The 27,378-nt window shown below is 48.5% G+C and overlaps 1 protein-coding gene and 1 long non-coding RNA gene across 5 annotated transcripts in view; one reads left to right on the forward strand and one right to left on the reverse strand.

Moving 5' to 3' along the window:
* Window positions 1-407: 407 nt before the first annotated feature.
* Window positions 408-8,869, forward strand: NYAP1 (neuronal tyrosine phosphorylated phosphoinositide-3-kinase adaptor 1). 4 transcript variants are annotated; one of them, XM_036073329.2, is made up of 7 exons: window positions 408-553; window positions 1,825-1,976; window positions 3,477-3,832; window positions 4,296-5,813; window positions 6,701-6,919; window positions 7,134-7,243; window positions 7,837-8,869. In XM_036073329.2, exons 2-7 carry the CDS (start codon window positions 1,909-1,911, stop codon window positions 8,086-8,088), a joined length of 2,523 nt encoding a protein of 840 aa, XP_035929222.1. In that variant the 5' UTR covers window positions 408-553; window positions 1,825-1,908; the 3' UTR covers window positions 8,089-8,869. The 4 variants fall into 4 exon arrangements, with proteins under 4 accessions (XP_035929222.1, XP_035929224.1, XP_035929223.1 ...); XM_036073331.2 differs by having other exon boundaries at window positions 7,873-8,869; XM_036073330.2 differs by having other exon boundaries at window positions 6,704-6,919.
* Window positions 7,208-27,378, reverse strand: part of LOC144382216 (uncharacterized) — a 58,042-nt gene continuing 37,871 nt past the window's right edge. Inside the window, exon 3 of the long non-coding RNA XR_013448701.1 lies at window positions 7,208-7,305. This is a non-coding gene — a long non-coding RNA (uncharacterized LOC144382216). The remainder of the gene's footprint in view (window positions 7,306-27,378) is intronic.

Consider the following 27,378-nt stretch of genomic DNA (forward strand, 5'->3'; position numbering starts at 1 on the left):
CTCACTGCACTCGGCCCCGCAGCCGCAGCCTCGCCCCGGCCGGACGCGGGGTGCGCACCCAGGGAGCGCCGGGCGCGCGCGGGGTACGCGCGGGGGTGCAGGTCCCGGGCTGCCACCGGGGGGCGCCGCTACGCGCTACGCCCCGCTTCGCTCCGCCGGGGCCTCGGACACCCAACCGAACACCGCCCGGCCGGGCAGAGGCCGAGGGGCGACGAGGAGCTGACGCCTCAAAGCGGGGGCGGGCCGGCGGCAGGTCCCCCGCACCCCGCGGCCTTTCTCCGAGTGCCCCCGCGAGCTCCGCGGGCTCTGCGTCCCCCGCGCCTCCCACCCGAGCCCGGCGGCGCAGCGCAGCCCGGCCGCTCCCACTCCGTCCTTGGAGGGTGTGGAAGGGTGGGTTTGGGGCCGGGGGCGGGTCTGGGGGCGGACCCGGAGGCGGGGCTGTCTCTGCGGCAGGGCCCAGCTCGGCTCCCCCCGGTCTCTCTCTGTCTCTCCTCCTCCCTCCTCCTGCTCCGGGCGGAGCCCGGCATGGGGGGGCCGGCGCCCGGCAGGCCAGGTACGGTGATGTGGAAATTGGGGAGCCTTGGTGCGGGGAGGTGGGGGGGGCGCAGGGAGTAGTGAGGATTGGCGGGGCGAGAGAGACGGAGAAACCCAGGGTAGCAGGACAAGGGGAAGGGGAGGGGTGCCCGGGAACCTGGGGCCCTTGGATGGAGAGGGGAATGAAGCCGCCAGGTTTGGAACAAACAGGGAAGGAAGAGGACGGCAGGGAGGAGGGGCGCCTAGGAGGAGAGGTGAGGCCGACGGCGAAAAGGAGAGTGTGTTCGGGGGGAGGGAAACCAGAGCAGGTCTGGAGGCCGAAGCTCGGAAGGTAGCTATGGGGCCAGACCGGAGACCCCCGGGTGGGATTGAGGGCAGGGACTGGAAGAGGGCAGCCGGGAGCCTCTCAGATCCTGGAGGAGGAAGAAGGGGATCTGGGCCATCATCGAGGGAGGTGGAGCCAGTCACTGAGGGGCCAGGGCACAGGAATAGGGGTGGACAGAGGCCCGGGGCCCAGGCAAAGGACTGGAAGGGGGAACTGCCCGCAGGGAATGGAAATAGATGGATGGGTCGTATTGTAGATGCCCAACTCCGAGTGCCTCCACCCCTTCGCCAGCATCCCCACCCTGCCCTCATGACACCCCCAGCCTCAGGGCCCAAGAGGGGGTGGGGATTCTGACCATCTCCCCCTTCCCCAGTGGGGTGCACTGTACGCAAGTAGGCCGTAGCAGAACTCCTTGTCTGTAGGTATGTCCAGTTCCCTGCAGCCGGTTGTGTGTGTCTGGAGGTCTGTGTGTGCTGTGGGTGTGTCGGGGGTGTTTATGTCTGTGTGTGTCTGCCTGTTCCTAGGTTGTGTTTACCCATGCTGATCTATGTGTCTGGTCCTCTGTTTGTAGATATGGGTCTGTGGCCTGGTGGTTCGTGTGTCTGAATGTGTGTTTGTGGGGCAGTGAGGCTGCTGTGTATTTGTGGGGCCGGTCTGTGTGGTAGATCAGGATGTATTTACAGGATGGGAATCTGTGTCAAGCTGATCTCTCTGGGATGTGTATCTGTGGCTCTGAACACCTTTGTCGGGTGTGTGACTCTGTGTACACATAGCCTTCCGTGTCTGTCTGTCTATGGGTCCTAGAGGTAGTGTTGGGTTTTCTCTGCCTCCATCTGTTTTCCACTCTCTGAGGACCCAAGTCACATCTCTGCTCCTTTCTCTCTCTCTTTCTCTCTCTCTCATTCATTCCTGGCCCCCACCCACCCCACATCTTTCTTTTTTTCCTTCCCATCTCCCCCACCAAGTGGATCCGGGACCCAGGGAGGGCCGCCCCCCGGGCCTGGTGGCGCTGAGCAGGGCCCCCCAGCCCCCACCTCCTGCCCCACGACATGAACCTCCTCTACCGAAAAACCAAGCTGGAGTGGAGGCAGCACAAGGAGGAGGAGGCCAAGAGGAGGTAAGGCTGCAGTCCCAGATTGCCCTCCGGGCTGTCCCACGTCTGCTTCCCCGCTGGCTGGGGCCACATCCCTCTGCCCTTCCTGGGTCCAACAGCCTGGTCATGAGTCTGATCTTAGAGTCTGTGCTCAGTACAGAATTGCTGGGATTGCATACACCCTGTCCCCACCCTGCTCCTGGCTCCTGGCTCTAGCCCTTGTCCTGGCCTCTTGGGGGGGGCTTCCAGCTCAGGAGCACCCTGTTGGCTCTTCCCCACCCCTGGAGGCCCGAGTCACTCCTTCCTGACTCACCTCTGGCCTATAGTCTTCTTTCTGTCAATGTGGGGTTGGCTCCAGGCTTCCCTGTCACCTGACCTTGGAAGGGGCAGGCCCTGCTGCCCTCCTGGTCCAGGGACGGGGTCATTTGCGGGGTACCCGAAAAGATCCGTTTGGACCCCTCCCCACCACGGCTGCTGGGGGAGGTCAGTGGCCAAGTGACAGGGTTGTGTGTGTGTGTGTGTGTGTGTGTGTGTGGTGAGAGAGGTGAAGGCTGGGCCCTGCAGAGGGGCCAGGACTGGGGACCTCCCCCTGCTTGCCCTGTCTCCTTGCCCTCCCCGGGACCTGGACCCTGGCCTCTCCCCTCTCTCTTCACCCCCACTGACAGCACAGCCTCTTGGAGCCTGAGTCAGAGCCACCTCCCTGCTCCCTTCTCCCTCCTCGAAACTGTGGAGTTTAATTCTTGTTGTTAATTAGATTAATCAGAGCTATGACTGCAGTGATCTCTCCCTAATGAAGGGTTAGTAGACAGGGCCTTAATGAGAGCCCACCCCACAGTGGCTCTCCCCTCTTCCCTACCAGCCGCCCCTCCCTTCACTCACACGGAAGCTCAGGGACAGTGAGAGGGAATGGGGGTGAGCCTGGGAGGGTGACAGAGAAAGGACAGCACCGAGGGAGAGGGAGAGGGAGAGCGAGGGGAAGGGAGGAAAAGGATCAGCAGGAGGAGGCTGTTCTGCCAATGCGGCTGCACAGGCCTCATCTGGGAGCGGAGGCCGCAGGAGCCGGACACGCTGGGAGGCCGGAGGCCAGAGGCCAGAGGACAGGTGTGGGCCCGCGCGCGCGAGGAGCAGAGCCGTGGCGGCAGGTGTATGTGCCAGGCGGGGCTGTGCTACCTGTCTGCATCTCTACCTGCGCATGAAGCCGTCCACACAAGCGCCGCGTGCCAGATATGCCCAGGCTGGGATCAGACAGCTCCAGGGATGCTCCCCTGCACACGTACTCATCCCTTCGCTCATCCCTACTCGCCGTCCCTCCCCAATTTCCTTGTCTGTTTTAAAACCTAGGGATTCTGCCTGAAGTTTCTACTTCGGTGCCCTAGACCTTCAGGCAGCCTCCCATTCCCACCCCAGGCCCCTTCCTCCTCCTCCTGGGAGGCCACAGGGTTGCACACCCGCTCTGAGGGTAGAGGATGGGGAGGCCCAGGCCTGAGGCCCAACCTCTGCTCCGTCTTGGTCTTCTCTCCCCAGCTCCAGTAAGGAGGTGGCTCCTGCAGGCCCCGCAGGGCCCGGGGCTGGCCCGGGGCCTGGGGTCCGTGTGCGGGACATCGCCTCGCTGCGCCGCTCCCTCAGGATGGGCTTCATGACAATGCCAGCCTCCCAGGAGCACACCCCCCACCCCTGCCGCAGCGCCATGGCCCCACGCTCACTCTCCTGCCATTCAGTGGGCAGCATGGACAGTGTTGGGGGTGGGCCTGGGGGGGGAGGTGGGGGTCTCACAGAGGACAGCAGTGCCCGAAGACCCCCTGCCAAGCCCCGGAGACATCCCAGCACCAAGCTCAGCATGGCAGGGTCGGGGGCAGAGATGCCCCCCGGCAAGAAAGCAGGTGAGACACCCCCAGCCGTCCCCGGGAGCTGGGAGGATCCATTCCAGGCCAAGAAGAGGCCTGCAGGGGAGGGTTCATTCAGGGAAGAACCAAGGAAATGGAAGCTTCCATTCTCAGTGGGAGTGGTGGTGGGGGGGGGGGTTCTTTTTGGAAGGGCCTGAGATGAACCATTCAAGGGCAGGGGAAGCTCCCTGAAAAGTCCATTCCTGGGAAAGGGGTGGCCTTGAAGGGACATGAGGTGGGACAGAATTTACGGCGGGAGCTGCAGATTCTGGGGAGTTCATCAGAAGGACTGAGAGCAGGCTGGTAGAAAAGGAACCCACTGTGCTTTAAGTTGGGGAATGTGGGGAAAATAAAGACGCACATGTGCCCTTGCAGATGGGTTAAGAGATCAGAAGGGGTCTGCCCATCTCCTTCCCGCACTAAGAGCCCAGTTTGTGTTTCTCCTTCCCATTCTGCCCAGGCTCACAGAAGCCAACCCCAGAGGGCCGAGAGTCCAGCCGGAAGGTTCCTCCACAGAAGCCCAGGAGAAGCCCAAACACCCAGCTCTCTGTCTCCTTCGATGAGTCCTGTCCCCCAGCCCCCTCTCCTCGAGGGGGGAATCTGCCCCTTCAGCGCCTCAGTAGGGGGTCCTGCGTAGCTGGGGACCCTGAGGTGGGTGCCCAGGAAGAGGAGCCCGTGTACATTGAGATGGTGGGGGATGTCTTCAGGGGAGGAGGGCGAAGTGGAGGGGGCCTGACTGGGCCCCCTCTTGGGGGTAGGGGCCCAACCCCTCCAGCTGGCGCCGACTCGGACTCAGAGGAGAGCGAAGCTATATATGAGGAGATGAAGTACCCGCTGCCCGAGGAGGCAGGGGAAGGCCGGGCCAACGGGGCCCCTCCATTGACCGCAAGCTCCTCGCCACACCAGCCTCCTGCCCTGCAGCCCCACACCCACCGTCGGCCAGCTTCAGCCCTCCCAAGCCGGAGGGATGGGACACCTACCAAGACCACTCCTTGTGAAATCCCCCCGCCCTTCCCCAACCTCCTCCAGCACCGTCCTCCGCTCCTGGCCTTCCCCCAAGCCAAGGCTGCTTCCCGAACCCCTGGCGATGGGGTCTCGAGGCTACCGGTCCTCTGCCACTCGAAGGAGCCAGCGGGCTCCACCCCAGCTCCCCAAGTGCCTGCCCGGGAGCGGGAGACGCCTCCCCCACCGCCTCCGCCTCCTGCTGCCAACCTGCTGCTGCTGGGACCCTCGGGCCGGGCCCGGAGCCACTCAACACCGTTGCCACCCCAGGGCTCTGGCCAGCCCCGGGGGGAGCGGGAGCTCCCCAACTCCCACAGCATGATCTGCCCCAAGGTGGCAGGGGCGCCGGCAGCCCCTCCTGCCCCAGCCGCCTTGCTCCCTGGCCCCCCCAAGGACAAGGCTGTGTCTTACACCATGGTGTACTCGGCAGTCAAGGTGACCACGCACTCCGTCCTGCCAGCTGGTCCGCCCCTAGGTGTTGGGGAGCCAAAGACGGAGAAGGAGATCTCAGTCCTCCATGGGATGCTGTGCACCAGCTCGAGGCCCCCAGTGCCTGGGAAGTCCAGCCCCCACAGCGGGGCCATGGGCGCAGCAGCGGGGGTCCTCCACCATCGTGGCTGCCTGGCCTCCCCACACAGCCTTCCGGACCCAACCGCAGGCCCCCTGACTCCCCTCTGGACCTACCCAGCTGCAGCAGCTGGGCTCAAGAGACCCCCTGCCTATGAGAGCCTCAAGGCCGGGGGGGTGCTGAGTAAGGGCTGTGGAATGGGGGCCCCATCCCCCATGGTCAAGATCCAGCTGCAGGAGCAGGGGACCGACGGGGGTGCCTTTGCTAGCATCTCCTGCGCCCATGTCATCGCCAGTGCAGGGACACCGGAGGAGGAAGAAGAGGAGATGGGCGCCACGACATTTGGGGCAGGCTGGGCTCTGCAGAGGAAGGTCCTGTATGGAGGGAGGAAGGCAAAAGAGCTGGACAGTGAGTGAGGGGTGGGAATTTGGGGGTGGGGGACTGGGGATGCTTGGGATGATTTCGGGGAAGTGTTGGAGGGGTTATTTGGAAGCCACAGCCCATTGTCCTGAAGTGGGAAGTTTTCAAGGAGACTGGAGAATAAGGGCATGCAGCAGGCTGGTGGGCTGGGGTCCCCATGTGTGTGCTGGACGGGCAGGAAGATCTGCGATGGGGAGGGGCTAGAATCTGGCCCCAAGGGTCGCCTCCTCCTGCCCTGTCCTGCTCTACTCCCTGCCTTTCCCTTTGCTAGGCTGCAGGGGTGTGTGTTTGTGAGTGTGCGCACACTAGGAGCTAAACACAGCTGCCTCCCAGCTGTTGCCATGGCAACCCATCCAGACAGGAGGGAGAGGAGAGGGAGGCCCCTACCGTTGCCTGGCAACGCAATGCTCTGCCAGGCCTCCTCTCGGAGCTGAGCTTAGTTCACTTGCAGCCCTTCCCCCAACACCCCCCCTTTCCACTTCCTGGCTCAGGATTTGGGATCTCCCCCTCCTGGGGGAACAGTGCTCCTGGTCTATGTTTCAGAGGGTGGTCATTGTGGCCCTATCGGGCCAGAGGGGTTCTGGAGCTAAAGTTGGGGTAGGGGAGACCCCTATGACCACAGAAAAGGGTTTGGCAGCAGCAAATATTTGTGTCTCAGGCCAGAGATGATACCAATGGGTGGAAAGGAAAGTGGCAGTATTGGGGTCCCTCCTGTGTGTTTGTGTTTGGGGACTGTGAAATAGGGTCCCTCCCTTCTCTGCTGTGACTTGCAAAAGGGCAGTCACTTCTGGTCCATGCACGCCGCAGTGTGTGTAGCTGGGGGGAACAGCGAGACCCTTCCCATGTACAGCACTAAGCTCTCCTTGTCATCCCAGCAGAGGTCGAGGATGGTGCCCGGGCCTGGAATGGCAGTGCTGAGGGTCCAGGCAAGGTGGAGCGTGAGGACAGGGGCCCTATGGCATCAGGGATCCCAGTGAGGAGTCAGGGGGCAGAGGGCCTGCTGGCCAGGATCCACCACGGAGGGGACCGAGGAGGGAGTCGCACGGCGCTGCCCGTACCCTGCCAGACGTTTCCTGCCTGCCACCGCAATGGAGGTGACATCCCGACCGCGCCCGGACAAAGATGGGGCCGGAAGGGGGGGAGATCTCTCAGGGTCCACGTCCTGGGCTCTCCTTTTTAACACCACATCGCCATCCCCTTGCCTCCCCTGCTGAGTCAGGGGCAGCCTGGAAGGGGCTGCCCTCTGGGAACTGCAGAAGGGGAACCTGGAGGCCCCTACCCTCCTCACTTACCTTTTCTCCACCTCAGACTTCACGGGAGGCTACCGCCTGGGGCGCTCGGCCTCCACCTCTGGAGTCCGGCAGGCCGCGCTCCATACCCCCCGGCCCTGCAGCCAGCCTAGGGATGCCCCAAGCCAGGTGAGGAGGAAGTCGAAGTTGGGTGTTCTTTTATTTGTGAAGGAGCAGGTGGGGAAGAAGGCCTGGGTGTGGAAAGAAAGGTAGGAGGTCAAGCTGGGGCCTGGCACGGTCGAATAGGGACCCAGTGGCGGGGGTGGGGGGGTGGGGGGGGGTGGAGGGGGGGGCGTTGATCCTGGGAAAGGGCTGTATTTGGTGGGGACAGCCAGCCAGGCGGTGCCACCTCTAGCTTACCGTGTGCCTTTGTGCATTTAGAAAATGGGGGGTACCAATTTGAAAAGTGCGTTCTACTGGGAAGACAATGATTTAAAGGTGCCCATTCCTCAGGGTGAGATGGGCCCAGCCTGGCACCAGGGCTCCCTGCCAGGAAGAGGGTGCAAGAGCTGGGTTTCTGTTCCTGTCCCACCCACCCACACACACACCCCCAGCCAGGGGGAGAGGACAGAGGCCTGGGGGGCAAGAGAGGACTTGTTTCTGGGGGAAGACATTGGTCTTTGCAGTGGGGGACAGGGCCTGGTCACTCTGAGGTCCTTGACCCGCCCCCCTTATTCCTTTCTCCCCTCGTCGCGGGCCGGCGGCGGGAGGAAGGGGCACAGACCCACCCCGCCCTGCCGCTGCCCCTACCGCCTCAGCCCTCCCGGGAGCGCGACGGCAAGCTGCTGGAGGTGATAGAGCGCAAGCGCTGCGTGTGCAAGGAGATCAAGGCCCGCCACCGCCCAGACCGAGGCCTCTGCAAGCAGGAGAGCATGCCCATCCTCCCCAGCTGGCGGCGGGGGCCCGAGCCCCGCAAGTCCGGCACCCCGCCCTGCCGCCGGCAGCACACTGTCCTCTGGGACACTGCCATCTGAGGAGGCCCGGAGACCGGGGCACCGTACTGGGGAGCGGGGCGGGGGTGCCCGGCTCTCCGGGAGACTTGCCTTGAAAGAGGGACACTTGAAGGACCAGGTGAGAGAAAGCCAGGGAGAACCCCCTGCCTTCCACCCTAACCCCCGGAGACGGGGAATCTGCCAGGCCCATCGGGCATGGGGCGCCAGCCGCACCCCCTGAAATTTGGGGGAGGAGGGTTTGAGGTTCCGAGTGAGGCCCTCCGCTGCTCTCCCTACTGGGCGAGGTAGACTCCTCCTCCTCCTGAGAGGGCCGAGCCAGAGGTCAGCATGGGGGAGGAGGGAACGGTAGGGAGGACGGGGGGCGGGTCAGGTGAAGGACGAGGCTAGAGAGTGTGGGGTAGAGGGGCTCTTTAATAGAGCCGGGAGTGGGGAGGGGGTATTTATTTCGTTATTTATTTTAGTTGGGAGGGCAATTCTGGGCTCTTCTGACCTACTTCTGGGCAGGGAGTAGGCAGTGGTGGGCAATTAAAGGGAGCCAAGTTTGTGCTCTCCCCAACGCCTGAAGGCCCCACCATCCACGCCCACCCTGACGCTGGGGATTGGTCTGGACTGGGGAGCCAAGCAAGAGAAGGGAGGGACTCCGGTGAGCTGAGGGCCGCAGACTCATTTACAGTATTTACGAGTGGCCAGAATTTGGTAGTGAGTGTGGCCTGCTGTGAAACAGGCATCTTATTTAGCTCTGGGGTGAGGATCTAGCACCAGGGATGGGCGGGATGATGGGGAAGGAAGGAAATTTTAGCGGGTGGGGGGAGGGCGGGGTATTTATTTAAATTTTAAAAAAATCAGAAGAGATGTCAGGAACTTTTTTTTAATTCCTTTCTTTTCAGAATAATATATTAAAAGACTAACGATCCTAGAACTGGCTTCTTATATTTCAGTGTGCTCTGCTTTTCTTACACCTGTTTCTTTTCCCTCTTGCCCGTGGTTGGTGGGAGTTGGAGGTGGTGCAGGGAGGGGTGAGTGGCTGTGGCAAGTAACAGGGAGAGGTGGAGTTTGAGGTAAGTCTGGGAATGCCACCATGCCCTGACTCAGCAAGCATTTACTGAGCCAGCCTCTGTGTGCTTGGCAATACACCCATGCAGAAGGAGCATTCAGACTAAACCCTGCCCTCAGGCAGTGTATAGTCTACTCAGGGTGATGAGCCACCTGGGACAACACTAGATGTTGCTACAGCAGTAAGGGGGGTGCAGGTGGGTACGGAATCATCTAAGAAGGCTTTCTAGAAAGTGAGCCTAAAAGGACAGGTAAGGTTTGGATGAGCAAGGGGAGGAGGGAAAGTCCCAAGGTCACACACACCGTATGATTGTCTGCAGAACAGAAGATGGGAGTGGGGCAGGAAATGTGTTTAAATAACGCAAAGGGCAATGAGTCAACCACGATGAAGCTGATTCAGAGAGATAGGCATCAAAGCAAGATTCTGATCCTTAGGAAGCAATCAGGGAGGAGGATAAAAAAAGTGGGAGAATGGAGGGCAAGGGACAGTTTGCAAGATGCAGCCGAAAGAACATCCTCAGGTGGGGAATGAAGGAGTCGAATGGGGCATCCTCGAAGCCCAACTTTGGAACACCTGTGATTGGGGAAATGATCACTTTGACAGAGCAAAGCAAGGGGGTGAGAGGGATTTTGAGGGAAGAACTTTGAATGGGAAGCAATGGTTAATATCCAGGTTGAAAGGTTTGTTACCAGCTAGAACAGACTTTCAAAAAGTGTGGTGGATGATACAAGAGATGTTTTTAAGCAATCTGAAGAACATTTTTTTGCCTTTTTTTTTTTTGAAGATTTTATTTTTATTTTTTTATTTTTTATTTATTTTTTTTAAAAGATTTTATTTATTTGACAGAGAGAGACACAGTGGGAGAGGGAACACAAGCAGGGGGAGTGAGAGAGGGAGAAGCAGGCTCCCCGCCGAGCAGAGAGCCCCATGCGGGGCTCGATCCCAGGACCCTGTGATCATGACCTGAGCCGAAGGCAGACGCCCAACGACTGAGCCACCCAGGCGCCCCGAAGATTTTATTTTTAAATAATCTCTACACCCAACATGGGGCTCAAACTCACAACCCGGAGATCAAGAGTCGCACGCTCTACCAACTGAGCCAGCCAGGTGCCCCAAGAAGAATGTTTTTTTTTTTTAAACTTTAGTAGTTTTCTATTTATTTTCATTCCTATTAGAGAAATTATAACCAGCACATCAAAGTATTTGTTATTTCATGGATATTATTGCACAAGATAAAGCTAAATTTATTTTTAATGAGTTGTTTTAAAGAAAAATGTTAAATAAATAATGGTACAGGTGTGATATACAGAATATGGAAAATTATGACAGCAATAGGAGAATTTTTGGAATTTAGGAAACACCAAGTTGGAGAGGAAATGAGAGTTTGGGAAAGATGAGAAGACTGTAAACATTAGGAATCATCAACATAGAAATAATACTCAGGGCCTAGACTGAGTTGTATAAGGGAGAATTGGATAAAGATATGAGTTAAGAACAAAATATGAACAAGAAATAGCTTTCTACATTTTTTTTAAAGATTTTATTTATTTATTTGACAGAGAGAGAGAGACAGTGAGAGAGAGAACACATGCAGGGGGAGTGGGAGAGGGAGAAGCAGGCTTCCCGCGGAGCAGGGAGTCCAATGTGGGGCTCGATCCCAGGACCCTGGGATCATGACCTGAGCCGAAGGCAGACGCTTAACGACTGAGCCACCCAGGCGCCCCAGCTTTCTACATTTTTATTTATTTTTTAAATTGAGATATATCAACATATAACATTGTATTAGTTTCAGGTGTCCAATATAATGATTTGATGTATGTATATATTGTGAAATGATCATCACAATAAGTGTAGTTAACATCCATCCCCACACATAGTTACAATTTCTTTCCTTGTGATGAGAACTTTAAAGATCAACCCTCTTAGCAACTTTCATAACTATAATCACTATGGTGTACATTACTACTCTAGGACTTATTTATCTTATAACTGGAAGTTTGTACCTTTTATCCACCTTCACCAATTTTGCCCACACCCCAACCCCGTCTCTGACAACCACCGAAGGCAGACGCCCAACGACTGAGCCACCCAGGCGCCCCGAAGATTTTATTGTCTCTGACAACCACCAATCTGTTCTCTATGACTGTGAATTTTTTGTTGTTGTTTTAGATTCCACATCTAAGTGAGATCATAGAGTATTTGCCTTTCTGTCTGACTTATTTCACTTAGCATAATGCCTCAATGTTGTCACAAATAGCACAATTTCTGATACCTTTTTGATAATTAGTTAGAAAATTAATGGAAGTAAGTATCCTACTTATAAGAGCAACAAGAACCATAAAATATCTGAGTAACTTTTTTTTTTTTAAGATTTTATTTATTTATTTGACAGAGAGAGACACAGCGAGAGAGGGAACACAAGCAGGGGGAGTGGGAGAGGGAGAAGCAGGCTTCCCACCGAGCAGGGAGCCCAATGCGGGGCTTGATCCCAGGACCCTGGGATCATGATCTGAGCTGAAGGCAGACGCTTAATGACTGAGCCACCCAGGTGCCCCTCAGAGTAAGTTTAATAAGAAACGTGCAGGACTTATATTCGATCAATCAATAAAACTAAAGTCCTTTGAGTTACTTAAACCAGGAATATTTGCATAAGCAGAGTAATAACTTATTCTTAGATAAGAAGGCCATACTATAAAAGATGTCAGTTTTCCCTGAATCCATAAATTTGATGCAGTCTCTAAATTCCAAAGGGATGAGTTGGGAAACTTGACAAAATAATGCAAAAGTTCATCCAGAATGATAATGAGAAAAACCAGAACATTCTGAAACAGATGAGTAATGGGGGGACCTGGCCTACCAATATTAAAAGTTGAAACAAAAGCACAGTGTACTGGGATTGGCATAGGACTGGCACATCCAACAGAATAGAGTCCAGAAATAGATCCAAATGCACATGGGAATTTGGCATGTATATGATAAATGTAGTATTTTAAGGGTGGGGAAAAATACTACTCAATGGTTGTTCCTTGAGCAACTAGCTACTCAAGGGAGAGTGTGGGAAGCTGGATTTCTATTTCATTCATTATGCCAAAAGATTTAAATGTAGAAACAAAACATTAAAATCGAAAAATGGGTGAACATTCTTCTAACCTTGGGATGGAGAAGGCCTTTCTAAAATGACATGAAAACCAGAAACAGACTGAAACACTTTTTGATCATGTTCTCAACTAAAACTTCTATATGGCAAACTCAAACTATGAACATTAAACTAGGAAAATATTTTTTTTAAGATTTTTTTTTAAGTCATCTCTACCCCAAGGTGGGGCTCGAACTCACGACCCCGAGATCAAGAGTCACACGCTCCACGGACTGAGCCATCTAGGCGCCCTATGGGAAAAGATTTCGAACATATGAAAAAGATTGATACGGTATACCAGAAAGATTCGTGAGTTGATAAGAAAAGGAAAAAACAACCCAAATGAAGGACATGAGCAGATAATTCACCAAAGAAACAGAAATTACCAACAAACGTGTTCAACCATAACCACAAGTGATGTGAAATAAAGTAATAATAAATTCTTTTTATCTGTCTGACAAATTGAAAAAAAATTCATAGCATCAATCTGGCAAGTATGTGTGGAAAACAGGCACTCATTGTGTAAAAAAAACTAAATACACCTTTTCTGGAGGTCAGTTTAATAGTATCTGTTAAAAATTTAAATGTACATAGTTTTGACTCAAATTCCATTTCCAGGAACTTATCCTACGGAAATGGTTACACAAGTATACAAAGCTAGATGCACAAATGTGCTAATTGCAGTGCTGTTTGAAATGATGAAAAATTGGAAACCACCCCAATTTCATTAGTATGGCACTAATTTATAGTAACAATGGAACACTGAATCTGTTAAATTGAACACAGAAGATATCGATGTTCTAAACACAAAAAAGCTCACAATAAATTAATAAGTGAATAAAGCAATGTGAGGAAAAGCACATTTTTAGAAAAAATTATTCATAAAAAGCACATTTTTAGAAAAATCATTTATTTATAGGGGTGCCTAGGTGGCTCAGTCGTTAAGCGTCTGCCTTTGGCTCAGGTCATGATCCCAGGGTCCTGGGATCGAGTCCCCAATCCGGCTCTCTGCTCTGCGGGAGGCCTGCTTCTCCCTCTCCCCCTGCTTGTGTTCCCTCTCTTGCTGTGTCTCTCTCTGTCAAATAAATAAATAAAATCTTAAAAAAAAAAGAAAAATCATTTATTTATAAATTTTTATGTAGGTCTGAAAGAAAATACACCAAATATTTGATGGTGATTATTTGAGGTCTGAGAAGAGAGGGGGCTTAATTTTCTTTTTAAAAATGTATATTGCTTGAATTTTTATGTGTAGATCTTTATTCTGAGATCAGAAAATATATTTTTAAATTTTTTTAAAGATTTTATCTATTTGAGAGAGACCACACGTAAGCAAGCAAGCACGAGTGGGGGGAGGGGCAGAGGGAAGGGGACGAACAGACTCACCACTGAGTGGGAGCCCCACACAGGGCTCGATCCCAGGACCCTGAGATCATGACCTGAGCCGAAGTCAGATGCTTAACCAACTGAGCCACCCAGGCACCCCAGAAAAAAAATTTTTTAAAGAAAAATAAGTAGTTCTGTGTTCAGGAAGGATGAAGACAGGGGTTGTGCTCCATGACAAAAAGCAAGGCAGGCATGAAGTGTCAGCACCAAGGAGCTGGCATGTGAGGGTTCAAATCCCAGATCGGCACATAAAGCCAAGTTTCTCGCTTTCAGATAGCGCAATGGCTCCTTTGAGGAGTAGGGACAGACACCAGAACCTCTGCAGAGATGGAGTGAGAGTCAGGAACGAACAGAGTTAGGGTAGGAAGGGCTCAGGTTAGGCAGGTGCTTGAGGTTGATGTGAGCCCTCAGGCTACCTAAGATTGGAGACCTGTGAAGAGTTTGCAGTTTCAAGAACTTAAGCTGTGCTGGAAATTTATAAACTACACATGAAGGATGGAAGGATGAGCACCCCTGGGGAAGTCAGCCCAGACGCAGCCCTCCCTGCCTGACACCTGGCAAAACTCACCTGGACTCACCTGGGACTACACCTGTGTCCCCTCCTAGGGTCACAAAGGCATCTCCAACACTGACTTTCTACCTTTCTAGACCCCAGCACAGCAGAGGACTCTAGGGCAGTTCAGCTAGAGGTGAGAGGGACTGGAAGCCTTCAAGTCAAGAGGGAGATAGGAGCTGCATGGAGAGACCCCCATTGGGGAGGTAACACATTCAAACTACAGGGGAGAGAAAAGAAATACTTCAGAAATAATATTCTGCCTTATTTCTCATGGCCCATATCACCTGTTGAGATATTTCAGCTCTGAAGAGAGATTTCAATCAAAGTTAACTAGAGTCATATCAAAAAGTCTTGGGAGCAAACTTAAAGAGGCTCCTAATAACCAAAGGATAGGATAATTTGAGCATCAAGGTAAAAACTACAATGGATTGAAAAGCAAATGTGCTTAAATTCATTACTTCATACTGACAAAAAAATGTTCTCACCTTTGGAGGATGCTAGAGAATAAATTCATTATTTTAAATTATAAAGCTTCTCTATAAAGAAACATTCTGGCTAATAAATGATGACAGAATTTTAGAATTAGAATATTACCATGAAGTAATGGGTCCAGGTATTGAGTTCCAACAAAGACAAACATCCCATATCACATTGTAAGAGACAACCAGACCTTATGTGCCTCCTGATGAAAGAATGTACCATCATCTATGAAGTGTTCTTGCCCCCCCCAAAACTGAACCTAGAGATACCATCAAGCCTGTAGATGCTGCCACCAATTACAGGAAATACAGAGGAGACAGGAATGCATTGAACACCAGTGAACACGAACAGCAAAATCAAGACCGTGGGAAACACCTCAGGGCAAACTCCCTGGGTTCTTCAACAAATGTATTGCTAGGGGAAATAAAGAGATGGAGAGGCAACCTATTGATTAAAAGAAACTAAAAAAGACATATTGCTCATTGCAATCCATGGACCGTATTTGGATCTTGATTATTTTTTTTAAGATTTTTTATTTCATTTATTTATTTTAGAGAGAGAGGGAGCACAAGTAGGGAGGAGAGGGAGAAGCAGACTCCCTGTGAGCAGGGAGCCCAATGTGGGGATTGATCCCAGGACCCTGGGATCATGACCTGAGCCGAAGGCAGATGCTTAACCAACTGAGCCACCCAGGTGCCCCTCAAACAAACTTTAAAAAAACCTTTGCTTCTTGCATTTATGAGACAATTGGGAATATGACCACTGACTGGATATTTGAGGATATTAAGGAATTATTATTAACTTTTTAGATGTGATAGTGTATTGCGGTTATATATTTTTAGAGTCCTTAGAGAAATAATACTGAAATATTAATGGGATAAATCATCTGAGGTCTGGTATTTGCTTTAAAATAAAACAGAAAAAGAGAAAGTACATGCCAGAAAAGACAAAACAAGAATGGCTATGTGTTGATCATTGTTAGGCTGGATGAATGTTCTGTCTGCACTTGGGTCTATTTGAAATTTTCCACAATAAAAAGTGTTTGTTTTTTTTTTTAAGTCAATGTGATGAATCAAAAAATTTCCTCCTTTGAAAAAAATGAGGGTTGGGAGCAAATGTTCTAGGAAACCCCTCCCAGAACATACTCTCTCTCCAATTAAAAATAACCTTTTATTTTTATGAAGCAATATACATTAATTGTAGAAAGTTATCTAATACTGAAAAGCAAAAATAAAACACCACGTTTCCACCACCTAGAGGTTACCATTTAAAAACTTACTGTATAACATCACAGGACTTTTTCTATGCATATGTTTTTTAACAAAACAAGATCATCCTACACATGATGTTTTGAAAGCTGCTTTTCTCCATTGATGGTCTCCACCTCCCCATATCAATAGATTTTCATCTTATCTAATATCCAGGCTATATGTACATTTCCCTAATCTGTCCCAAAGTGTTCTGGAGTCTTAGCTCAGCTGCCATAACAAAATACCATAGACTAGGTGGCTCAAACAACAGACATTTATTTCTCACAGCTCTGGAGGCCAGGAAATCCAAAACAGCGTGTTGGCCAATTTGGTTCCTGGTTAAAGCCCTCTTCCTGGCTTGCAGACAGGTACCTTCTTGCTGTATCCTTACATAGCAGAGAGCGAGAAAGTGCAAGAAAGAGTGAAAGAGAAGGATGTCTGGGGATGGTCTGGTCTTTCTCTTCTTAGGAGAACACTAATCCCATCATTAGGGCCCCACCCTCATGACCTCACCTACACCTAATCACCTCTCCAAGTCTTACTTCCAAATACTATCACTTTGGAGGTTAAGGCATCAACATGTGATTTATGGACCAAGATTCTATCTGGAACCAGGAATTGCATCTGGTTGTTATGTTCCTTGTCTCTTCTAATTTGGCACATTATCTTTGCTTCTTTTGCTCCCATAACTCTGACTTGTGGAATAGCCTGGGCCATTTGTCTCAAAGAATGTCACACTCCCCACATATGCTTGGTTGCTTCCTCAAGGTACCTCTACAGTTTACAGGTACCGGGAAACTGGAGCCTCTTGTCACTTGCTGTTCAGACCCAGGTGCCCCTGATGCATGTGCCCTCAGAGTGGCAGACCATTCTGAGGGTCTAGGTTCCATTGCACCTCTGCCATCTCCAAACTGCCCCTAGGATGGAGTGAGGAGCACGTTGGCTGGGGACTCATCCAGGCCATCCACGGGCCTCTGCCACCACCCCAGGGCAATCTTTTGCCACCAAAAATGGCTTCAAGTCAGAAACCCTAGGCTGGAAGCACCAGAAATGGTGTCACCACCATCTAAAAAAATTTCCACTGACCAAGTGGTGACCTTATGCTTATTGTGTTTGACATTCCTGCCTTAAAGCCCAGGGATGGGTGGGATAGCGAGATGTACACATTCCAGAAATTTCAGAGTAATGAGGGGAAACCTTCTGGAAAATTAGAAACTAGACGGAAATTTTTAATTATATGTAGTATTTATTTCCCTGCCCATTCAGATCTGAAGGCATTTTGTTCGTTTAGTAACATAAAATGTATCCTTGTATATGGGTCATAAAACTGTCATGGTTGGTCTACTTAGAGATATGGAAATCTAAAAATAGAGAACATTCCCCCCCATTTTGAGGTTGGGGCTGAGTGAGGAAGTCTATGGGGAAAAGTTTTCCCCTCCTTCTCCATGTTTCGGTCTACCTTTCCCACCTAGGAGGTCCTAAAATAAGGGAATAAAGATGGTCCTAACAGGAACTTTTCCCAGAGGCAAACCCACACACCTACGGTGGGAGGGGACCCTGACAACAAAACAGACCTGGCGAGGGACAGTTAGCTTCTAGAATTCCCTCCTGGGGTGTGAGTGTGGGTTATCTACCTCCTTCCCACCTAACCTTGCCACCCTCAATCATTGCTCTGAAAGAGACCTGTCCCCAGCCCACACTTTCTGGGGTGGATGATTTCCCTTCCTTTGCCATTCTGAAGGAGAGGGAGGGGGCATTGCCCTGTCCACCAGCAGACCACCTCTCTTTATACCTTGGAGGGAGAGACCACTCTGGATTTACAGTGTGGGGTTGGGGAGGGTACAAGAGGACAGCAGCTCCGGAGGCCAGCCATTGCTCCCAGAGGTGCAGATGAGGACACAGCACAGAACCACCGACCAGGCTCAGGGAGAGGATGAACAGGGTGCAGTGATGGAGGTGCCCCACCAAGGAAGCAAGCGGTGATCCTTCCCAGAAGGGTGAGTGGGATGAGCCTAGGTGACTAGAAAGTGATCTAGGGATGCTTGGTGCCCTGGGTGGGCCCAACAGACATGAGTCCCTGACCCTGGTGGTACTGCAGCCCAAGAGATAATTCTACCACTCAGGTGATGTGCTAATCAGTAGTTAGAGCATGGTTTTCCACCTGGTGATTTTGCCCCCCAGGGAACTTCTGGCAATATTATTCATTGTCACAACTAAGGATGGGGTTGCTCCTGGTATCTAGCAGGTAGAGGCCAGAGAGGCTGCTAAACATCCCACAATGCACAGGACAGCCCCTCCCCCCCCACAATAAAGAAGTATATGGTCTGAAATGTCAATAGCATTGAGGTTGATAAACCTTCAATGTTGAGGTCAAGAAAGTTTGAGTTAGAGTATCTTAATACTTAGAACATGGTACTTTGACAGGGGGAGCCTGGCTGGCTCAGTCTGAAGAGCATGAGACTCTTCATCTTAGGGTCTTGGATTCAAGCCTCACGTTGAACGTAGAGCTTACTTAAAAAAATATATAAAATTGAACATGGTACCTTGAGATTCCTATTGGAAAACCTAACAGCTTTCCTCCGTCCACAAGTCTGTGTGTTTTTGTTTTTGAGTATGCCAGTAAGACTTCTTACTTCTAATTCAGACTGGTGGGGGTGGGTAAATACACAAAACTTTCCTTTAGGGGCGCCTGGGTGGCTCAGTCGTTAAGCGTCTGCCTTCGGTTCAGGTCATAATCCTAGGGTCCTGGTATCCAGTCCCGCATCCAGCTCCCTGCTCTGCGGGAAGCCTGCTTCTCCTGCTCCCACTCCCCCTGCTTGTGTTCCCTCTCTCACTATGTCTTTCTCTGTCAAATAAATAAATAAAATCATAAAAAAAAAAAACCTTCCTTTAAGTTCCAACCTTCATCACTTGCTAGCACTTTAAGTTTGTATTATTTCTTTTTTTTTTTTTTTAAGATTTTATTTATTTATTTGACAAAGAGAGAGAGTTAGTGAGAGCAGGAACACAAGCGGGGGAGTGGGAGAGGGAGAAGCAGGCTTCCCGCCGAGCAGGGAGCCCAATGAGGGGCTCGATCCCAGGACCCTGGGATCATGACCCAAGCCGAAGGCAGACGCTTAACGACTGAGCCACCCAGGCGCCCCAAGTTTGTATTATTTCTTGTTAACAATTGGCTATTGACCTCTGGCTGCATGCACAATGTAAGCTTTAAAATCATATTTCTGTTTTTAAAAATCAGCTCTATTGAGGTATAATTTATATACAATAAAATGTACCCACCTGAAGTCTACAGTACAAGGAGTTTTGACAACTCCCTATACCTATAAACACAAGTTTTAAAAAGCCATGTTTAGGTTTATGGCTTAACGGTTAGAAACATGGACTTTGAAGTTGATCAGATGTGGGTTCAAATCCCAGCTCTGCCTTCTAAACCTTGGTTTTCTCATCAGTAAATTGGACTAATAAAATCCACCAGAGGGGTTATCCTGAGGATTAGAATGACCCATTTGAAGTATTTAGCTCAGAGCATGCCTGGCATATGGAGAAATGTGTCATCAGTGGTCATAACATTCATGATTATTAATGTTCTCACCCCATTTCATGATACATTTGGCTAATAGGGAGTCCTTTTTTTCTGTATGTACGTGTCTTCCCAGGACGATCACATTCTTCCCAAGGTTACAAATAATCATAGATACATGTGCAGTTCCCAAACTAATATTTCCAACTTCTCTCCCGGGCTCCAGAAGAACAGGGCAGTTTCCCCCTAGGCCCACCTCAAAGACAACATGTCCACAGCTGCACTCATTAGCTTTCCCCCAAACCACCCATCATGTCTTAGACTGCCCATCTTGGTCGATGCCATCACATCCAGAAATCTCTTTGCAGAAATACCTGCTTCCGTTCTCCCTCACACACCCCCCTCGTTCATTAGACTATCAGTTGAAGTGCTTCAAACAGACCCAGCAATAGTGGCCAAACCTAAGTGGGAGGTTATCTCTTGATTATAAAAGCATCTATAGACAGGGGCGCCTGGGTGGCTCAGTCATTAAGCGTCTGCCTTCAGCTCAGGTCATGATCCCAGGGTCCTGGGATCGAGTCCCGCATCGGGCTCCCTGCTCTGCGGGAAGTCTGCTTCTCCCTCTCCCACTCTCCCTGCTTGTGTTCCCTCTCTTGCTGTGTCTCTCTCTGTAAAATAAATAAATAAAATCTTAAAAAAAAAAAGCATCTAGACATAATCAGTCTATAGCAGATCTGGAGGCTCCAGGATATCCGAAGCCAGGCTCTTTCTATTTAGTTGCTCTGTATACCGAGCAACTTTCTAGAAGTTGAGCAGACAGAGCAATGGCTTAAGAATAGTATGGCCTAATCAAAAGGAATAAGATCTTGCCATTTGCAACGACGTGGATGGAACTGGAGGGTATTATGCTGAGCGAAATAAGTCAAACAGAGAAAGACATGTATCATATGACCTCACTGATATGAGGAATTCTTAATCTCAGGAAACAAACTGAGGGTTGCTGGAGTGGGGGGTGGGGTGGGAGGGATGGGGTGACTGGGTGATGGACACTGGGGAGGGTATGTGTTCTGGTAAGCGCTGTGAATTGTGCAAGACTGTTGAATCTCAGATCTGTACCTCTGAAACAAATAATGCAATATATGTTAAGAAAGAAAAAAAGAAGAAGAAGAATGTAGCAGGAGGGGAAGAATGAAGGGGGGGAAATTGGAGGGGGAGAAGAACCATGAGAGACGATGGACTCTGAAAAACAAACTGAGGGTTCTAGAGGGGAGGGGGTTGGGAGGATGGGTTAGCCTGGTGATGGGTATTGAGGAGGGCACGTTCTGCATGGAGCACTGGGTGTTATGCACAAACAATGAATCATGGAACACTATATCTAAAACTAATGATGTAATGTATGGGGATTAACATAACAATAAAAAAATTAAAAAAAAAAAAAAAGAATAGTATGGCCTAGAAGGCTCCCGAGAAGAGGGCAGATTTCAGCTGAGTCTTGAAAGCAGAGGAGGCTTAGTCCCATGATGGTGGTGGGAGTGATGGTCGGTGGTTATAAGCTTATTCTGTGCTATTTTACAAAAGCTTGAGATGTTATTTATGAAGATTCGGGTCTCTGTCATTACATGATCGTGTGTACACACACAGGTGTATACACTCCCATAGTGTACCTGTGGATCTCTTCCTGTTTTCTCTCTCCACGTTTCTGACTTTGTGTATGTGTGTCTGGGTACGTCTTTCCGTATCTCCATCTGTTTTTATGTGTCTTTTTTTTTTTTTAAGATTTTATTTATTTATTTGAGAGAGAGAGAGAGCATGGGCAAGGGGAGGGGCAGAGGGAGAATCAGACTCCCTGCTGAGCAAGGGGCCCAATGTGGGACTCTATCCCAGGTCCCTGAGATCATGACCTGAGCTGAAGTCAGACGCCCAGCTGACTGAGCCACCCAGGCGCCTCTTTGTGTGTCTTGGTGTTGTTTTCTGTCTCTCCCTGCCCTTCCTCTCTTCCTCTTTCTTTCACACACTTTCTCTCATCACCTGTCTCTCCTCATCTTTCCTTTATAATTGGTCCCAAATAAATCCTAAGTGCACTTTTTTATTACTCATTGCACATATAAAATAGTTTGATGTGCCCTGCCCCTAACTTAAAATGCGAAGGGACAGAATGTTCCATCCTTCCACTTAAATCTCTTCCATTTTATTGCTCCTTCCCCCTGGCTTTTATTGAATCAGTTTGTTTTTATTTTTATCAAGTTAGACCTGTACGTGATTTTAAAAGTCAAATACTAAAACACAAATCCGGAAGAAAAGCAACCCCACCTCATTACACTCTCAACGTGATTCTCAGATTGAATCATTTTCAAGTCTTTCAGCCATTTCTCCTGGTAGGTAGGTACCTCCCTATTTCTCAGGAACATGCTTGTACAGCTATTTCTTAATTTTTTGTTTTTCGTTTTTTTTTTTTTTGGTTTCCCACATGATTTCTTAAAACAGAAAATGAGAATTTAACTCTTACACCTCCATCCCCACACACAACTCTTCCCCTTCTTCCATCATCCCTAAAAAAAGTTATATCCTGGGGCAGGCTGGCTCAGTCTGTGGAGCACGTGACTCTTGATCTCAGTCAGGGCTGTGAATTCAAGCCCCACGTTAGGTATAGAGAGTACTTAAAATATTTTTTAAAGATTTTATTTATTTATTTGAGAGAGAGAGAGAGCATGAGCAGGGTGAGGGGCAGAAGCAGAGGGAGAAGCTGACTCCCTGCTGAGCAGGAAGTCTGATGTGGGGCTCGATTCCAGGACCCTGAGATCATGACCTGAGCCGAAGGCAGACGCCCAACTGACTGAGCCACCCAGGTGCCCCCAAAATAAAAATTCTTTTAAAAAAGTTATATCCTAGTTTTTGGTCAGAGCAGAATTCAGTGTTCATAATATTATTATTATATACATATTAGTCCCAGCCATGTGATAGACTATGGTTGTATTTTCTTTCTTGGAGTTTTCTTTCCCTGGAGTTAATTGTCTCAAGTTTTTGTTTGTCTCATTTCCAGGTGCCTAACACAAATTCAACCACAGCAGGTGATCCGTCAGCCGAAGCTTTTTCTTGGAGACCTCTGTCCTGTAGCTCTTCATCTCCCTTACACTCTAGAATGCCCACTGTCGGCTGCAACACAGCTGTCATCCTGGGACACAGCTCACCTCTCTCCCTGCTCCTGTTCCTGAGTTCCACGGTTCCTCTTTCTTGGATTAGTCCCTTGTTTCATGGGAGCCTATTCCCCCCTTGGGAAAGCATGCCAGGAGATCTTTCTTTTTTTTTTTTTTTTTGAGACTTCACATACCTGAAAATGTCCTACCCTAACTGGATTGATAGTTTGGGTAGGTACAGAATTCTAGGTTTGCAATCATCTTTCCTCAGAATTTTTTTTTTATTTAGTAATCAGTCTCTTTTAACAATAGTTTTCAACAAAAATATATTAATACTGATATTGTGGGGGCGCCTGGGTGGCTCAGTCATTAAGCATCTGCCTTCCGCTCTGGTCGTGGTCCCGGGTCCTGAGATCGAGCCCCACCTCGGGCTCTCTGCTCCGCCGGAAGCCTGCTTCCTCTCCCACTCCCCCTGCTTGTGTTCCCTCTCTTGCTGTGTCTCTGTCAAATAAATAAATAAAATCTTTAAACAACAAAAAAATACTAATATTATGCTTCTCCATGGAAGGTTTGCTTTTTAAGAACTGAGCTAGAATTGACATAAACCATCGTATGAGTTTTAGGTGTACAATATAATGATTTGATGTATCTATATTTCCTCAGGCATTGCTTGATGGTCTTCTACTTTTCTTTCTTTTTAAAAATTGGTCTTGGGGTGCCTGGGTGGCTCAGTTGTTAAGCATCTGCCTTTGGCTCAGGTCATGGGATCAAGTCCCGCATCAGGCTCCCTGCTCAGCAGGAAGCCTGCTTCTCCCTCTCCCACTCCCCCTGCTTGTGTTCCCTCTCTCACTGTGTCTCTCTGTCAAATAAATAAATCTTTAAAAATAAATAAATAAATAAAAATAAAAATTGGTCTTCTACTTTAAAAAAAAATTGTTCTACTTTTCAATAATATTGTTGAGAAGTCTCAAGTCATTCTGATTCCCTATTATTTCTCTCTATCAACTTTCAGGATCTTTGGTTTGGCTTCTATGTTCTGAAATTTCAAGATTTTTTGTCTTAATATAGATTTCTTTTAATCCATTATATTTAATACATATGGGGTATGGGGTCTCTCAACCTAGAAATTAAATTTCTCAACTCTGGCAATTTTCCTAGTTGTTGTTGTTCTTCTTATTATTGTTATTTTGGATAATTTCTTCCCATATAGTTTTCCCTTTAAAACTAATGTTTTTGATGTTGGATCAATCTCCTAAATGGATTCTTGAATTTTCTTAATTTTTTCTCTCTTATTTTTTGTATCTTTGTCATTTGTTCTACTATCCAGGGGATTTTTTTCACCTTTTTTTTAAAACCCTTCTACTGAATTTTTCATTTTCAGTACCATATTTAAAATTTTTAAGAGCCTTTTTTGGTTCTGAATGTTCCTTTTTTAATGGCCTTTTGTATTTGCTTCAAGGATGAAATATCTAATCTTATCTTTCCAACAACTAGCAATATTAATTTTTTCTTTAAGGTTTTCTGCTCCTGCTTCTTCCAAGGTCATTTTTTTCTTTGTTGCTTTGGTTTCTATCTTTCATGTCACAGGCTGGTGTGACCTTTAGCTCTCTATTTACTTATCAATATCTGAAGGTCTTTTTCTTGAGCAAGTCGGTTACTCCAGAGAGGACTCCACCAATCATCCATGGAAGTGGGGGAAGAGATCAAAGAGAGAGGGGCTGGCTGGAGAGCTTGCTTGCCCTGTTAAGCCCCCTGCCCTCAGCTGTGTTACATCCTCTGGCCCAGAGTTCCTCTTGTTTAAATTTCCCCAGAAAGTCAACATCACATCTTCAGCTTGGATTTGAGGAGAAACTGTTATCTTGCTCAGGGTGGTGAAGGGGAGCCAAGAACCTGTTTCTTTATCAACTTTGTTTTCATTGTGGTCAAATGTACTTAACATAAAATCTATCATGTTAAGTGTCTGTAAGGGTGTAGCTTAGCGGTGTCAAGTATATTCACACTGTTCTGCAACCAATCTCCAGGACTCTTCAGCTTGCAAAACCAAAACTGTACCCAACAAACAGTAACTGCCCATCCTCCTGCCCCCAGCCCCTGCAATCACCATTTTACTTTTTGTCTCTATTTGACTACTCTAGGGACCTCATAGAAATGGAATCCTGTAGTATTTGTTCTTTTGGGACTGCTTTATTTCACTAGCATAATGTCCTCAAGGTTCATCCATGCCATAGCAGGTGTCAGGATTTCCTTCCTTTTTAAGGTGGAATAATATTCCATTGTATGTATGTACTGCATTTTGTTTATCCATGATCTGTTGATGGATATTTGGGTTGCTTCTATTTTTGGCTATTTTGAATAATGCTGCTATGAGCATAGGTGTGCAAGTTTCTTATAAATTTTTATCTGATCTCTTTGTTCACCCCCATTTGCACTCCCACTTTCAGGGATATCTGGTATCTCTAACAAGGGAGGCTTTCTGGGGTGCTGTGATGCCTGTCAGCTTTCTATTGGCCTTCCCCCCTGCTCATTAGGACTGAGCTTTCTCTGGTCAGCTGTGATTCAGTTACCATTGTCCTTTTGTTTTTTAACTTCAAGACATTTTGTTGCCATTTTCTCCTTTCTATCTTTTTTGTCCCTGAAGGTTTACATCTTAAAAGAAAATCATTTACTATCATTTTAGTGGGGTTTCAGGAGGGAGAAGAGGTAAACATGAGTGTACCTCCATATTTACTCAAAGTCCGTAAATTGTGTTACTTCTGAGTGATATGATTTCTGATTTTTTTTCCCTTGTGGGTAGGTAAGTGGCTTTCAATTTTTTAAATACTATTTCCTTAGTGTAAATATAGATGTGGTTATGAAAAACAGTTTGGCAGTTCCTCAAAAAGTTGAACATAGAGTGACCATATCACCCAATGATTACACTCCCAGGGCAAAAGAATTATAAACATATGTCCACACAAAATGTATACGTTAGTGTTCATAGCAGCATTATTCATAATATCCAAAAAGTAGAAACAATTCAAATGTTCTTTGGCAGATGACTGAAAAAAGAGAATGTGGTATATCCATACAATGGAATATTATACAGCCACAACAATGCACGAAGTACTGATATATATAATATAGATGAATCTTGAAAACATCATGCTATGTGAAAGAAGTTGGACACAAGAGATCACATATTGTATGATTCCATTTATCCAAAATGTCCAGAATTTGCAAATCTATACAGACAGAATGTAGACAAGTAGATTAGTGGCTGCTAGGGGATAGGAAGGAGGGAGGAATGGGGAATGACTGTGAATGGGTACAGAATTTCTTTTTGGTGGTGAAAATGTTCTGGAATTAGATGGTGATGATGATTGCATAACACTGTGAATATACTAGAAACCACTGAACTGTATGCTTTAAGATGGTGAATTTTATGATATGTGAATTATATCTCAATTTTTTTTAATGTTTGTGGTTAGGAATAGGACTAAAAGCTAGGACAAAAAAATTTAAGTAAGGGACATAAAACTTCAAATAGTACATCAAATTCTCTTTTAGTCATGGATTGTGGAGAGGCGGAATGCAAAGATTGGGATCTACATTATAGGCCAAACCTCTGTAGCTCACACAATATTTAACCATCACATGGCTGGGATTGGCCATGATGCTAAGAAAGGAAGGTGCTCTGGTAGGCAGTAGAGGAAGAAGGAGGAAAGACCACACAAACAAATGAAAAAAGCTCGGGTTCTAGTCGCAACTCTGTCCCATGTGTCTCTTGTTCTCATCTGTAAAGTGAGAAGGTTGGATTAAATCCTGAGCCCTATCCAGGTAAGATCTCGTAGCTTTGCATTGGGCTCCAGAAATCTGCTGTTGTTGTTTTTTAAAGTTCCCAGGTGCCTCTGATGCTCATCTAAGTTTGGATATCTCTTTTCAGAAAATGAAGTGTTCTGATGGTTAAAAAAAAAAAAGTCAAACTGTGTGTGGTCTGAGACTCTTGAACTTCTGCAATCCTCTTTGTGAAAGGTCAACACATGAACAAGCTCAAACACCTTGTCGTATGCTAAGTATATTTGCCAATAGGAAACGTGTAGCAAACAGAGTTACTCTAGAGAGAACTGGGTATCAAGCCCATTTATTTGGGCCCCTATTCAAAGGGGGTAACTTATATATGTAGCTCATGCCCATACTCCATGCTGTTTTAAGCCTCCCTGCCTTAACCTGTCCTGTTCCCTATGCTTGGAATACCCTTCCAATCTTTCTGGACAATGCTTTTTTTTTTTTTTTTTTAAGATTTTATTTATTTATTTGACAGAGAGAGACACAGCGAGAGAAGGAACACAAGGAGGGGGAGTGGGAGAGGGAGAAGCAGGCTTCCTGCTGAGCAGGGAGCCCAATGCGGAACTTGATCCCAGGACCCTGGGATCATGACCTGAGCCGAAGGCAAATCTTTATGACTGAGCCACCCAGGCGCCCCGTTTCTGGACAATTCTTATGTACCCTTCAAGACTCGGGTCAAGTTTCCTTTCCTCCAGAAAGCCTTCTAGACCTCTCATATTGAGCTAAGTATCCATTCTTTGTGTTCCCTTAGTGCTCTGTGTTCACCTGCCACCATTATACTAGTTAGCTGTTGCTGCATACCAAATTACCTCAAAACAGAGTGACTTAAAACAACAATGATCACATTATTTCACAGTGTCCGTGAGTCAGAAATTCAGGACACGAGGCGACTGGCTTGTGTCAGCTCCACAGTGTTTGGGGCCTCAGCTGGAAGATGAGAAGGCTGGAGGACTTGACTGAGCCTAGAGAATCT

The sequence above is a fragment of the Halichoerus grypus genome, chromosome 6 (assembly GCF_964656455.1).
Source record: "Halichoerus grypus chromosome 6, mHalGry1.hap1.1, whole genome shotgun sequence".
In the NCBI taxonomy this organism is placed as follows: Eukaryota; Metazoa; Chordata; class Mammalia; order Carnivora; family Phocidae; genus Halichoerus; species Halichoerus grypus.

Excerpts from the sequence above, each read along its gene's own strand:
- NYAP1 (XM_036073329.2), top strand. The coding sequence starts at position 1,909 with ATGAACCTCCTCTACCGAAAAACCAAGCTGGAGTGGAGGCAGCACAAG. Across the intron at positions 5,814-6,700 it reads GAAGGCAAAAGAGCTGGACA|CAGAGGTCGAGGATGGTGCC; the intron begins GTGAGTGAGGGG and ends TTGTCATCCCAG. Across the intron at positions 7,244-7,836 it reads CTAGGGATGCCCCAAGCCAG|ACCCACCCCGCCCTGCCGCT; the intron begins GTGAGGAGGAAG and ends GAAGGGGCACAG.